Genomic DNA, 14,843 nt, shown 5'->3' with positions numbered 1-14,843 from the left:
TGAGCGCAGGCCGAGCTGCCGAAGGTGAAGCTGGGAGAACTCTTGATCTGAGACGAAGTCTGCCGGGATCCCTGAACATCTGCGATACTGCGCGTCCCGGTGAGCGAGTTCTCCGAGGCAGAGATGCTGAGGCTTCTGGGAAAACACACAACGAGAGTGAAAAACATCCATCAGGAGGAAGTAGGAGAGATTTTAATGCTATATCAGCGGCTGGGTAAGCTAAATATTACATTTTTTAATTGGTTATATCTATATACAGTAGCTTTCGTTCGTTTTTTTTTTAAGTTATTTTAGTACATCAGGTTAAACTGAATGTTTTATTTCATTTAAAAACTTTCAGTTAAAGTCCCCCTGTGGTGAAAGTCCAGATTTTAATGTTGTTTATATGTCTATGTGGTGTTTTTAATATTCTTTAAGACAAATCATGTGTAAATTCATAAGTCGACAGCATTGCTGAGTATTTTCTCCTTAAAACTGCAGTGAACCAAAGACAGCCTCAAAAACACGGTTTGAAATCGCTGGTGTTTCTGACGTCACAAACTACCTTGTAACCAATCAGATCAACGTGTGATCGTCAACGAGTGGATCTCTGAGCGGAGTGAGTGGAGGTGGGGCTCATTTGCATATTCATAGAACTGCGCATACTAAATGAGGCAAGGGTGTCGAATTACATTCAAGGCATGAAGAAATTTAAACGTTTAAATATGTAATTTTGGTGATCAAAGATGAGTTTTAATGGATAAAATGATTGACTACAGGGGGACTTGGGAACGTTTTGATGGTTTCAGCTTTAGTGAACTATAGTAACACTTACGCTGGTTTAGGTGGGCTGTTGTTTTTGGTGTTTCTGCGGTTGTCGGACGCGAAGCCCTTGCTGTTCCTCACGTGTTTGAGGATGGAGGCCCGCAGGTTCATTAGGCTGCTGTGTTCAGACAGAACGAGCCGCGGCCACGGGTTACACTCCGCCATATCCAGCGCTGCTATGGCAACCGCTCGCCCCACCTGTTCGTACACCTCAGGTGTGTATTTGGGCGGGAAGGTGGGCGGCGGAGGGGGCGTGGCTCTTCCGTTGTCGTGACAGGCGGGGGGGATGGTGTTCACCGAACGCCCCGTGTTGTAGTTGCACTCCAGTGTGTAACTAAAGACAGGAAACACACACATTCTTTCAAACTCACGTCACAGCGGTTTAAAGGGATAGTTCAACCAAAAATGAGAATTAGCCCATGATTTACTCACCCTGAAGCCATGCTAGGTGTGAATGACATTCTTCTTTCAGACGAACACAATCGGAGTTATATTAAAAAATATCCTGGCTCTTACAAGCTTTATAATGGCAGTGAATGGACATATATTTTTGAAGTCCATAAAAGTGCATCTATCATCATAAAAGTGCACTGATCACTCACTCACTCACTCACTCACTCACTCACTCACTCACTCACTGAAAAGTGCAGGGACAGATGCACTTCTATGATGGACAGATGAACTTTTATGATGGATAGATGCACTTTTGTGATGGATAGATGCACTTTTATGATGGATAGATGCACTTTTATGATGGACAGATGCACTTTTAGGATGGACAGATGCACTTTTATGATGGATAGATGCACTTTTATGATGGATAGATGCACTTTTATGATGGACAGATGCACTTTTATGATGGATAGATGCACTTTTATGATGGACAGATGCACTTTTATGATGGACAGATGCACTTTTATGATGGATAGATGCACTTTTATGATGGACAGATGCACTTTTATGATGGATAGATGCACTTTTATGATGGACAGATGCACTTTTATGATGGATAGATGCACTTTTATGATGGACAGATGCACTTTTATGATGAATAGATGCACTTTTATGATGGACAGATGCACTTTTATGATGGATAGATGCACTTTTATGATGGATAGATGCACTTTTATGATGACAGATGAACTTTTAGGATGGACAGATGAACTTTTATGATGGATAGATGAACTTTTATGATGACAGATGAACTTTTAGGATGGACAGATGAACTTTTATGATGGATAGATGAACTTTTATGATGACAGATGAACTTTTATGATGAATAGATGCACTTTTATGATGGACAGATGCACTTTTATGATGGATAGATGCACTTTTATGATGGACAGATGCACTTTTATGATGGACAGATGCACTTTTATGATGGACAGATGCACTTTTATGATGGATAGATGCACTTTTATGATGGATAGATGCACTTTTATGATGGATAGATGAACTTTTATGATGACAGATGAACTTTTATGATGAATAGATGCACTTTTATGATGGACAGATGCACTTTTATGATGGATAGATGCACTTTTATGATGGACAGATGCACTTTTATGATGACAGATGAACTTTTAGGATGGACAGATGAACTTTTATGATGGACAGATGAACTTTTATGATGACAGATGAACTTTTAGGATGGACAGATGAACTTTTATGATGAATAGATGCACTTTTATGATGGATAGATGCACTTTTATGATGGATAGATGAACTTTTATGATGGACAGATGCACTTTTATGATGGATAGATGCACTTTTATGATGGAAAGATGCACTTTTATGATGGATAGATGCACTTTTATGATGGATAGATGCACTTTTATGATGGATAGATGCACTTTTATGATGGACAGATGAACTTTTATGATGGACAGATGAACTTTTATGATGATAGATGCACTTTTATGATGGACAGATGAACTTTTATGATGGATAGATGCACTTTTATGATGGACAGATGCACTTTTATGATGGATAGATGAACTTTTATGATGATAGATGCACTTTTATGATGGACAGATGAACTTTTATGATGGATAGATGCACTTCTATGATGGACAGATGAACTTTTATGATGGATAGATGCACTTTTATGATGGACAGATGAACTTTTATGATGGATAGATGCACTTTTATGATGGACAGATGCACTTTTATGATGGACAGATGCACTTTTATGATGGATAGATGCACTTTTATGATGGATAGATGCACTTTTATGATGGATAGATGAACTTTTATGATGGATAGATGCACTTTTATGATGGATAGATGCACTTTTATGATGGAAAGATGCACTTTTATGATGGATAGATGAACTTTTATGATGGATAGATGAACTTTTATGATGGACAGATACACTTATGATGGACAGATGAACTTTTATGATGATAGATGCACTTTTATGATGGATAGATGAACTTTTATGATGGATAGATGCACTTATGATGGATAGATGCACTTTTATGATGGATAGATGAACTTTTATGATGGATAGATGCACTTATGATGGACAGATGCACTTTTATGATGGATAGATGAACTTTTATGATGGATAGATGAACTTTTATGATGGATAGATACACTTTTATGATGGATAGATACACTTTTATGATGGATAGATGAACTTTTATGATGGATAGATGCTCTTTTATGATGAACAGATGAACTTTTATGATGGATAGATACACTTTTATGATGGATAGATACACTTTTATGATGGATAGATGAACTTTTATGATGGATAGATGAACTTTTATGATGGATAGATACACTTTTATGATGGATAGATACACTTTTATGATGGATAGATGAACTTTTATGATGGATAGATGCTCTTTTATGATGAACAGATGAACTTTTATGATGGATAGATACACTTTTATGATGGATAGATACACTTTTATGATGGATAGATGCACTTTTATGATGGATAGATACACTTATGATGGACAGATGCACTTTTATGATGGATAGATGCACTTTTATGATGGATAGATGCACTTTTATGATGGACAGATGCACTTTTATGATGGATAGATGAACTTTTATGATGGATAGATGCTCTTTTATGATGAACAGATGAACTTTTATGATGGATAGATGCACTTTTATGATGGATAGATGCACTTTTATGATGGATAGATGCACTTTTATGATGGACAGATGCACTTTTATGATGGATAGATGCACTTTTATGATGGACAGATGCACTTTTATGATGGATAGATGCACTTTTATGATGGACAGATGCACTTTTATGATGGATAGATGCACTTTTATGATGGACAGATGCACTTTTATGATGGATAGATGCACTTTTATGATGGATAGATGCACTTTTATGATGACAGATGAACTTTTAGGATGGACAGATGAACTTTTATGATGGATAGATGAACTTTTATGATGACAGATGAACTTTTAGGATGGACAGATGAACTTTTATGATGGATAGATGCACTTTTATGATGGATAGATGCACTTTTATGATGGACAGATGCACTTTTATGATGGATAGATGCACTTTTATGATGGATAGATGCACTTTTATGATGGAAAGATGCACTTTTATGATGGATAGATGCACTTTTATGATGGATAGATGCACTTTTATGATGGATAGATGCACTTTTATGATGGACAGATGCACTTTTATGATGGATAGATGCACTTTTATGATGGATAGATGCACTTTTATGATGGACAGATGAACTTTTATGATGGACAGATGCACTTTTATGATGGATAGATGAACTTTTATGATGGACAGATGAACTTTTATGATGGATAGATGCACTTTTATGATGGACAGATGCACTTTTATGATGGATAGATGCACTTTTATGATGGATAGATGCACTTTTATGATGGATAGATGAACTTTTATGATGGATAGATGCACTTTTATGATGACAGATGAACTTTTATGATGGATAGATGCACTTTTATGATGGACAGATGCACTTTTATGATGGAAAGATGCACTTTTATGATGGATAGATGAACTTTTATGATGATAGATGCACTTTTATGATGGACAGATGAACTTTTATGATGGATAGATGCACTTTTATGATGGACAGATGCACTTTTATGATGGATAGATGCACTTTTATGATGGATAGATGAACTTTTATGATGGATAGATGCACTTTTATGATGGATAGATGCACTTTTATGATGGAAAGATGCACTTTTATGATGGATAGATGAACTTTTATGATGGATAGATGAACTTTTATGATGGACAGATACACTTATGATGGACAGATGAACTTTTATGATGATAGATGCACTTTTATGATGGATAGATGAACTTTTATGATGGATAGATACACTTATGATGGATAGATGCACTTTTATGATGGATAGATGAACTTTTATGATGGATAGATGCACTTATGATGGACAGATACACTTATGATGGACAGATGCACTTTTATGATGGATAGATGAACTTTTATGATGGATAGATGAACTTTTATGATGGATAGATACACTTTTATGATGGATAGATGAACTTTTATGATGGATAGATGCTCTTTTATGATGAACAGATGAACTTTTATGATGGATAGATGAACTTTTATGATGGATAGATGAACTTTTATGATGGACAGATACACTTATGATGGACAGATGAACTTTTATGATGATAGATGCACTTTTATGATGGATAGATGAACTTTTATGATGGATAGATACACTTATGATGGATAGATGCACTTTTATGATGGATAGATGAACTTTTATGATGGATAGATGCACTTATGATGGACAGATACACTTATGATGGACAGATGCACTTTTATGATGGATAGATGAACTTTTATGATGGATAGATGAACTTTTATGATGGATAGATACACTTTTATGATGGATAGATGAACTTTTATGATGGATAGATGAACTTTTATGATGGATAGATACACTTATGATGGACAGATGCACTTTTATGATGGATAGATGCACTTTTATGATGGATAGATGCACTTTTATGATGGACAGATGCACTTTTATGATGGATAGATGAACTTTTATGATGGATAGATGCTCTTTTATGATGAACAGATGAACTTTTATGATGGACAGATGCACTTTTATGATGGATAGATGCACTTTTATGATGGATAGATGAACTTTTATGATGGATAGATACACTTATGATGGACAGATGCACTTTTATGATGGATAGATGAACTTGTATGATGGATAGATACACTTATGATGGACAGATGCACTTTTATGATGGATAGATGAACTTTTATGATGGATAGATGAACTTTTATGATGGACAGATGCACTTTTATGATGGATAGATGAACTTTTATGATGGATAGATGAACTTTTATGATGGATAGATGCACTTATGATGGACTTTTATGATGGATAGTTGCAATTTTATGGACTTCAAAACAGAACCGGCCATTCACTGCCATTATAAAGCTTGTAAGAGCCAGGACATTTTTAAATATAACTCCGATTGTATTCGTCTAAAAGAAGAATGTCATATACACCTAGGATGGCTTGAGGGTGAGTAAATCATGGGCTAATTTTGATTTTTGGGTGAAATATCCCTTAAATATTCGACTGAGTTTGATGCTGGGTCTGTACCTGTGGATCAGGCCGATGGTTTTGTGAATGGCCACTCGTCCACTGCCCTCTTTCGACTGGCCGTCGCGTTTGTCGCGGGCGTACATGTTCTTTTCAGAGAAATTACAGCCCAGGAAATCAAAATGGGCGGAGTTTAGGGAGATCAGCTTCGGATACAACATGTTCTCCACCTGGAAAGCAGAAAAATGAAAATCGAAACTAACTACATTTAAAACACTTAAATACATTTTAAACACTTAAAATAACTAAATTGAAAACAATTAAATAACTTCATAAATTTAAAACATCGAAAATAATAGATTAAATTGAAAACACTTAAAATAATTAGGGCTGGACCCGGATATTCGAATATTCGTTCGGTGTGTTGGTATTCGATTTGAAAATGTGACATTTGAATATTCTTTTCTTTTTTTTTTTGCACACCTGGCATCCCCCTCGAAACGGTTCTTATTCACGCTTGAATATGTTTTACACTATCAAATCTGGTGAAATATAATACTTAACATATAACTTCGTTATTTTGGGTTAAGCTGCGTTGCTTTGACATTGTGGAACATAGAATAATAGAAACCAAATGTATTATCCTTTTTACCCTTATCAATCTAAATTAATCTACAGCTAAATATAGGAGACTTTGAGATTTTACTGGGACGTCACGTTTATTTTTCGTTTTTTTTTTATTTAAATTTTGTTTTTATTTATTTAAATTTCGTTTTTATTTATTTAAATTTCGATTTTATTTATTTAAATCTACCCTACTTTGTCAGTGAGAAAAATATTATAAGACTACCTTATTAAAAATATTGCTTAAGTTAAAAGACGTGTGTGTGTGTGTGTGTGTGTGTGTGTGTGTGTGTGTGTGTGTGTGTGTGTGTGTGTGTGTGTATGTGTGTGTGATATCACTAGCGCAGTGTCCGTTCTCGGAGCATATATGCCCTGCATGCGTGAGGCGTGCCGCTTCTTTATTTAAATCTACCATACTTTGTCAGTAATTTGTTAACTTTTTAAAATTTGAGAAAAATATTAGACTACCTTATTAAAAATATTGCTTAAGTTAAAAGACCTGTGTGTGTTTTATATCACTAGTGCAGTGTCCATTCTCGGAGCATAAGCTCTGCTCGCGTGAGGCACGCGCGCATCCGGCTCGCGCTGTTCTGTAGTTTATTAAAAGTTTATTAATTCTGAACGTGTCGCGTCTCGCCTGTCTATCTATATTGCACTAAATACGACACTGCACTCCCTTGTAAAGTCGTTTGGATGAACGGTTCTCGAAATAATCAAAATGCAACGGACAGACACACATAGGCTATACAGATTCTGAAGCATCGAATATTCGATGTTCATTACTACCGAAGCTTTGAAGCTCAAAAAATGGTATTCGGACCAGCCCTAAAAATAATTGATTACATTTAAAACATTTAAAATAATCAATTAAATTGAAAACACTTAAAATAACTGAATAAATTTAAACACTTAAAATAACTGATTATATTTAAAACACTTAAAATAATAATTGATGAAATTTAAAATATTAATTTAAAAAAATCAATTAAATTTAGAAAAGTTAAAAATGTGAAAACATTTAAAACAACTTATTAAAAATTTGAATGTTTAACAATGAATAAATTTATTTTTATGGCTAGAAATTTTAGGCAAAAAAATACATGAAAGTGAGATCACACAGCTAACGTGTCGTTTTCTTGTCTCACACACACACACACACACACACACACACTCACACACACACACACACACACACACCTGCTGACTCTCGTCCGTCAGGTTGTTGCCGTACATGAAGCATCCTCTCTTGGAGGCGTGGCCATGCAGGTCTATATAATACGCCACTCCACTTTCCTGGGGCGGGATCTGCTCAGAGGGGGCGGGGCTTGTCACTACAGGGGTGTCGCCTCTGCTCTGCGTCGATTGGTTCTCATCGCAAGGCCCCGCCTCCTTCTCGACTCCACCCTTCTCCCAGCTCTCCTCCAGCTGCATCGGGATTGGCCCGTCTCCTCGCTCCGCCTCGTTGCGCTGGTTGAGACAGCGCTCTATCTCAGTGGGCGTGGTCACAGGAAAGGTGGTGTTTGATTGGTTGGAGGTTTTGAGGGCGGAGGGAGTGTTGTTGCCGAGGCGATTGTGCATGTGGTGGTAAAGCAGGAGAGATTTGGCGCCGTAGATGGAGGGGTGCAGATCTGGACTGGGGTTCACATACTGTCTGTTCAGATTCACACCGCGGGAGTCCGTCCTGCAAACAAATACAAACACTTGCATTTAAATTAATTTAAAGGTGCACTGTGTACATGATAGCGGCTTCTAGTGGTGAGGTTGCGAATTGCACCCAACAGAAGTTACGGTGGCCGACAGGAAGTGATGTCGTCGTCTGAGACAGCAGAGAGTCGCCAGTTAAGCAATGAGGTTTCTTTACAAAGATAAATTAAGAAATTATGTTTACTTAATTATTCAGTACAACGATGTTATTGGGAATATTATTGTTACCCGGGCTGAAACGATTCCTCGAGTTACTCGATTACAAAAATTCCTCGAGGCAAAACTCTGCCTCGAAGCCTCGTTAAATTCCTATGACTCGCACTATACGCGCGGCGCAGGGATTTGATTGTTTCACACGGACCGTTTATTCACACGGACCTGTTCAGGAAGCATATATTTTGAATTTAGTTGGCGCGATGGCGGAGAATAAATATGTAAATAAACGGCAGAAATTGTCTAAAGTGTGGGATCATTACACACTTAATACACTTAACTCGCTGAAACAAGGTAACGTAGTCTAAGCCTATTGATGTTCGCTGATTTTAATCCCGTACTGTATTTGTAGCGATGTCGTGATGCGGTTTGACTAGATACGATTTTTAGCTTTGATGACATTTTTAAGTAGTAAACGTAACTATCACGTTCAATTGCAAGAGAGTATAGCCTAAAAAAAGAACCCCTTCTCACACACACACACACACACACACACACACACACACACACACACACACACACACACACACACACACACACACACACACACACACACACACACACACACCTTGTTTGTATTTCACGTCTGCCAAATAGTTACAGACAACAACAAAAAATTGAAGTCCCCAGCCTGTTGGTTTTTAATAAAGATTCGGAGTACTCATTTTTCAGTTAAAACGCACCGAACAAAAAGTGCGTCAGCTTTTACTTCGTGTTCAACAACAAGTCACGTTACAGCTCTTCTTCAGCGTTAAACTACCAGAATACACAAATATGCTTAGATGCTTAGAGTGGTTATATTATAACATCTTAAAGGAAAATTCACATAGGAGATAGCTTTATAACTTGCATACTATATAACTTATAGTATATAACTTATAACGGCTTTAACTGAAATAGACACAAGTTTAATATAACTATTCTGTTAATAAAACAGGTTCACGACTGAAAACATAGTTATGTTTATGATATTGCATTTCTGTCAACAGATCCTCCTAAATATTACACAATACACCTTTAAAACACTGATTCAATTAAAAACATAATTGATTAATTGTAGCACAAAATCGTCATTAACGTTGAATACACACAAGTGCTCACAGATGACCTCTGACCTGTAATGACCCCTGACGACCCCATCGGGGTTTAGCATGGGAATGAGTTTGAAGACAAACATCCGGCGGAGCGTTTGAGCACGCGGATCATCCCGACTCAAGATGAAGTTCAGGAAACCATTGAAAACAAAACTAGACGGCGTCTCTCCGGGATGAACTCGGCTGCTCAGGAAAAACACCTACACACACACAACACAACACGCAAACACACACACACACACACACACACGAGGAGAGAATGATGAACGGTTCATACCGAATACCAGTGTTTATTTTTGTTATGATATACATTTTTTATATACAGCAATATGTCGCTTAGGCCGTGTGTCCACCAAAGCGTTTTTTCACGCAGCTGGCGTAAAATTCTAATTGTTTTCAATGGGAGCGCCGCGTTTTTTAAACGCCATGAGCGTAACGAGGCGCTGAGCGAGTATTTAACGCTCAAGCGCTGAGCGTTCTGCGTTTTTTACTGGTCGCCGAGAGTTGAAAACTGTTCAACTTTGGATAAAACGCAGCGCTCATCACTGTCACTTTTTACACAGCCGCCCAATCACAGTGGAGGAGGGGCGGGACAAATATCACACGACCAACTGTCACAACATTCTTTCTGTACAACGACGTCAACCAGCAAAGCTAACCGAACAAAATGGATGAAAAATGATTTTTTAGGATGAAACAAATTATCTGCCAAATCAGTTACAAGTAAACTGTGCTGCGGATATTCGGTATCATAGCAACGAATCGTCTCAATTGAAAAAACGTGGCGCTGCCAAAACGCTCTCAAGCGCCCACCGATAGGCGTTTTCAGCAGAGCGTCTAGCGTTTTCAGCCGGCTAGAAACGCTTTGGTGGACACACGGCCTTAAACAACGTTGGGAATGCGCCGCGACTCTGTTTCAGAGTGTCTTTTCCCTGTTTTACTGGCGATGCTCAGATGTGTGTGTTACTGAGCGTGACGTGAAGATGGACAGGCTAAACTATAATTGATAGCTGTCAAATTATATTAGTGTTTCCCATAGATTGGTTCACAGTATCAACACAGGCTTTTGGAAAATGTATTTGTGGTTGGCTTTGACATCGTTGAAAAAACAATTCAAAGTCAAAACGTTTATATATGAATGTTTCCAAAGTGAAAAGTTTTGATGTTATTTCGATTGAATCTTTCTTTATCTTTCCTGATAAAGCCGCGTTTATGAGCAGTTACCGGGGGAAACCGTTTTGTGTTCAGTCGTTACCGGGGAAACCGTTTTTGTGTTCAGCCGTTACCGGGGAAACCGCTTTGTGTTCCGTCGTTACCGGGGAAACCACTGTTTCTGCCCTCCTACAGCGCTCCTGCTGGACATCTTTATAACATTTCGTCTCGTCTCGTTTTGGTCAACGAAAATGAAGAGACATTTTAGCATAGCTTTTATTTTGTAAACCACAATTAGTCTCGTTTTTATTTGTCAAAATTATTGCATTATTTATTTAATTATAGTCATCGTCACATGACCAGTATTTATGTTGCGTCTCGTCTCGTTTTCGTCACAGTCGTGATAAAGATTCGCTGATGACGATATTTAGTCATAATTTTCGTTGACGAAAGCAACACTACGTACCGCCCAGCACTGGTTTGTACGAGTGTAAGCGTGTCTGATACCCGTTTGCCAGTGAAGCAGTGCGGCCTCGGGGTGCTGAGGTCCGGGAACAGTCTGTCCAACCGAGGCTCTCGCTCCTCCAGCAAACCGTGACACGACGAAACCGTGATCAGATCCACCCGGTGCCCGTCCAGAGAGTGGCACAGCAGCTCCCGGTGAAAGTACACACTCTCCACGGGACTACACAGACAGAGAGAGAGACTGACACTTTAGTTCAGGAGTTACAGGGAGAATGTAATGCAATTAAAAAGAAGAGCATTTAAATGTTTTTCAAATATATAGATGTAAAAAAAAATCAATAAAAAAGGGAAACAAATGTAAAATGTGCAATAAAATATATAGTGTAGATTTAACATTTAAAAATAATGCAAAATATGCAATAAATATACAGTGCTTAGTATTTTTAAAAAAAATAATAATGCAAAATGTGCTATAAAGCATTCAGTGTTTGCTGAAGAAGTGAAGCGTGCAGGTGGTGCAGTGATGATGCGTGAGGTACAGTACCTGCAGGGCCCCAGTGTGTGTGTGTGTGTGTGTGTGACGCTCAGGAACTTCTGCTCGAGCTGCAGCATCATGTCCTGACACTCAGTGTACGAGAACGGATAACAGAAGGAGAAATACGTGGTGACGCCTCGGACGTCCAGCAGACGGTGGACAAACGACAGGATGAACTGACTGTCGGACATCTGCACATATACAGTTTGACATATTCAACAATTAAAAGAATGCAAAATGTGCAATAAAATATACAGTGTATATTTAATATTTAAAAAATGGAAATGTGCAATAAAATATAGAGTGTATATTTAATATTTAAAAAATGGAAATGTGCAATAAAATATATTGTGTATATTTAATATTTAAAAAATGGAAATGTGCAATAAAATATATTGTGTATATTTAAAATTTTACAAATGAAAATGTGCAATAAAATATATAGTGTTTATTTACACTTTAAAAATGAAAAGAATGCAAAATGTGCAATAAAATATAGTGTATATTTAATATTTAAAAAATGAAAATGTGCAATAAAATATATAGTGTTTATTTACACTTTAAAAATGAAAAGAATACAAAATGTGCAATAAAATATATAGTGTCTATTTAATATTTAAAAAATGAAAATGTGCAACAAAATACATAGTGTTTACTTACACTTTAAAAATGAAAATAATACAAAATGTGCAATAAAATATACACGTTAAAAATGAAAATAATACAAAATGTGCAATAAAACAGTGTTTATTTACACTTTAAAAATGAAAAAAATATAAATGTGAAAAAAATACAAAATGTCCAATAAAATATATAGTGTACACACACTATACAGGTGCTGGTCATATAATTAGAATTTCATCAAAAAGTTGATTTATTTCAGTAATTCCATTCAAAAAGTGAAACTTGGATATTATATTCATTCATTACACACAGACTGATATATTTGTTTATGTTTATTTCATTTAATTGTGATGATTAAAACTGACAACTAATGAAAATCCCAAATTCAGCATCTCCAAAAATTAGAATATTACTTAAGACCAATACAAAAAAAGCATTTTTAGAAATGTTGGCCAACTGAAAAGTATGAACACATGAGCACTCAATACTTAGTTGGGACTCCTTTTGCCTGAATTACTGCAGCAATGCGGAGTGGCATGGAGTCGATCAGTCTGTGGCACTGCTCAGGTGTTATGAGAGCCCAGGTTGCTCTGATAGTGGCCTTCAGCTCTTCTGCATTGTTGGGTCTGGCGTATCGCATCTTCCTCTTCACAATACCCCATAGATTTTCTATAGGGTTAAGGTCAGGCGAGTTTGCTGGCCAATTAAGAACAGGGATACCATGATCCTTAAACCAGGTACTGGTAGCTTTGGCACTGTGTGGAGGTTACATGTTATGAATTTACTTTCATCAGAGAACATAACTTTGGACCACTCAGCAGCAGTCCAGTCCTTTTTGTCTTTGGACGCTTCTGACGCTGTGTCTTGTTCAAGAGTGGCTTGACACAAGGAATGCGACAGCTGAAACCCATGTCTTGCATACGTTTGTGCGTGGTGTTCTTGAAGCACTGACTACAGCTGCAGTCCACTCTTTGTGAATCTTCCCCACATTTTTGAATGGGTTTTGTTTCACAATCCTCTCCAGGGTGCGGTTATCCCTATTGCTTGTACACTTGTTTTCTACCACATCTTTTCCTTCCCTTCGCCTCTCTATTAATGTGCTTGGACACAGAGCTCTGGAACAGCCAGCCTCTTTAGCAATGACCTTTTGTGTCTTGCCCTCCTTGCCCTCCAATGGTCATCTTTTGGACAGTTGTCAAGTCCGCAGTCTTCCCCATGATTGTGTAGCCTACAGAACTAGACTGAGAGACCATTTAAAGGCCTTTGCAGGTGTTTTGAGTTAATTAGCTGATCAGAGTGTGGCACCAGGTGTCTTCAATATTGAACCTTTTCACAATATTATAATTTTCTGAGATACTGATTTTGGGGTTTTCATTAGTTGTCAGTTATAATCATCAAAATTAAAAGGAATGAACACTTGAAATATATCAGTCTGTGTGTAATGAATGAATATAATATCCAAATTTCACTTTTTGAATGGAATTACTGAAATAAATCAAGTTTTTGATGATATTCTAATTATATGACCAGCACCTGTATAGTGTATATATATATATATATATATACATAGTAATATATACACTATATATACACTATTACTATATTACTATATATACTATTACTATATATACACAATATAGTACACACACACACACACTGAGCTAACTGTATTCAGGAGTTATTTATGACTCGATAAAAATAGCTGATTATTTTTAGACACAAACCTGAAATGACACAATGTGTTAGAACTATATTTCTGGAGAAGCGGGAGGAACTGTAGTGTGTGTGTGTGTGTGTGTGTGTGTGTGTGTGTAATACCTCAAACGTGGGTCTGTCCCGAACCCTCTCCCAGCGTGTTTTCACGGGCAGCGCGCGGACGAACGGACACATGCCCTGAGAGTAAAGCTTGCTCTGTTTGTTCATGTTCATCATGTTGATCTTCAGAAGTTTGCCCGGTAACATCCCTCGCACGCTGAAGTAGAACCACGACCTGCGGAGACACACAAGATCCACCAGAACGTGACGTCAACATCACATCACTCGCAGTAAAACCAGGA

The 14,843-nt window shown here is 37.3% G+C and overlaps 1 protein-coding gene across 4 annotated transcripts in view; it reads right to left on the bottom strand.

The window, feature by feature from the left end:
* The window catches only part of LOC143740010 (cytosolic carboxypeptidase-like protein 5), a 29,805-nt gene that overhangs the window by 10,357 nt on the left and 4,605 nt on the right, over positions 1-14,843 (bottom strand). For all 4 annotated transcript variants that reach the window (XM_077232026.1, XM_077232024.1, XM_077232028.1 and 1 more), the window contains exons 3-10: positions 14,605-14,776; positions 12,172-12,353; positions 11,670-11,847; positions 10,032-10,210; positions 8,197-8,680; positions 6,436-6,605; positions 815-1,138; positions 1-135 (exon numbers count right to left, since the gene is read on the bottom strand). The exon at positions 1-135 is cut by the window's left edge and continues 50 nt beyond it. In XM_077232026.1, the coding sequence (XP_077088141.1) occupies positions 1-135; positions 815-1,138; positions 6,436-6,605; positions 8,197-8,680; positions 10,032-10,210; positions 11,670-11,847; positions 12,172-12,353; positions 14,605-14,776 (1,824 nt within the window). The remainder of the gene's footprint in view (positions 136-814; positions 1,139-6,435; positions 6,606-8,196; positions 8,681-10,031; positions 10,211-11,669; positions 11,848-12,171; positions 12,354-14,604; positions 14,777-14,843) is intronic.

Source organism: Siphateles boraxobius, unplaced genomic scaffold, assembly GCF_051911475.1.
Source record: "Siphateles boraxobius isolate OS27281-9 unplaced genomic scaffold, OSU_SipBor_1 162, whole genome shotgun sequence".
Taxonomy (NCBI): Eukaryota; Metazoa; Chordata; class Actinopteri; order Cypriniformes; family Leuciscidae; genus Siphateles; species Siphateles boraxobius.
The sequence above is the reverse complement of the archived record's forward strand: the minus strand, read 5'-3'. Positions and strand labels throughout refer to the sequence as shown.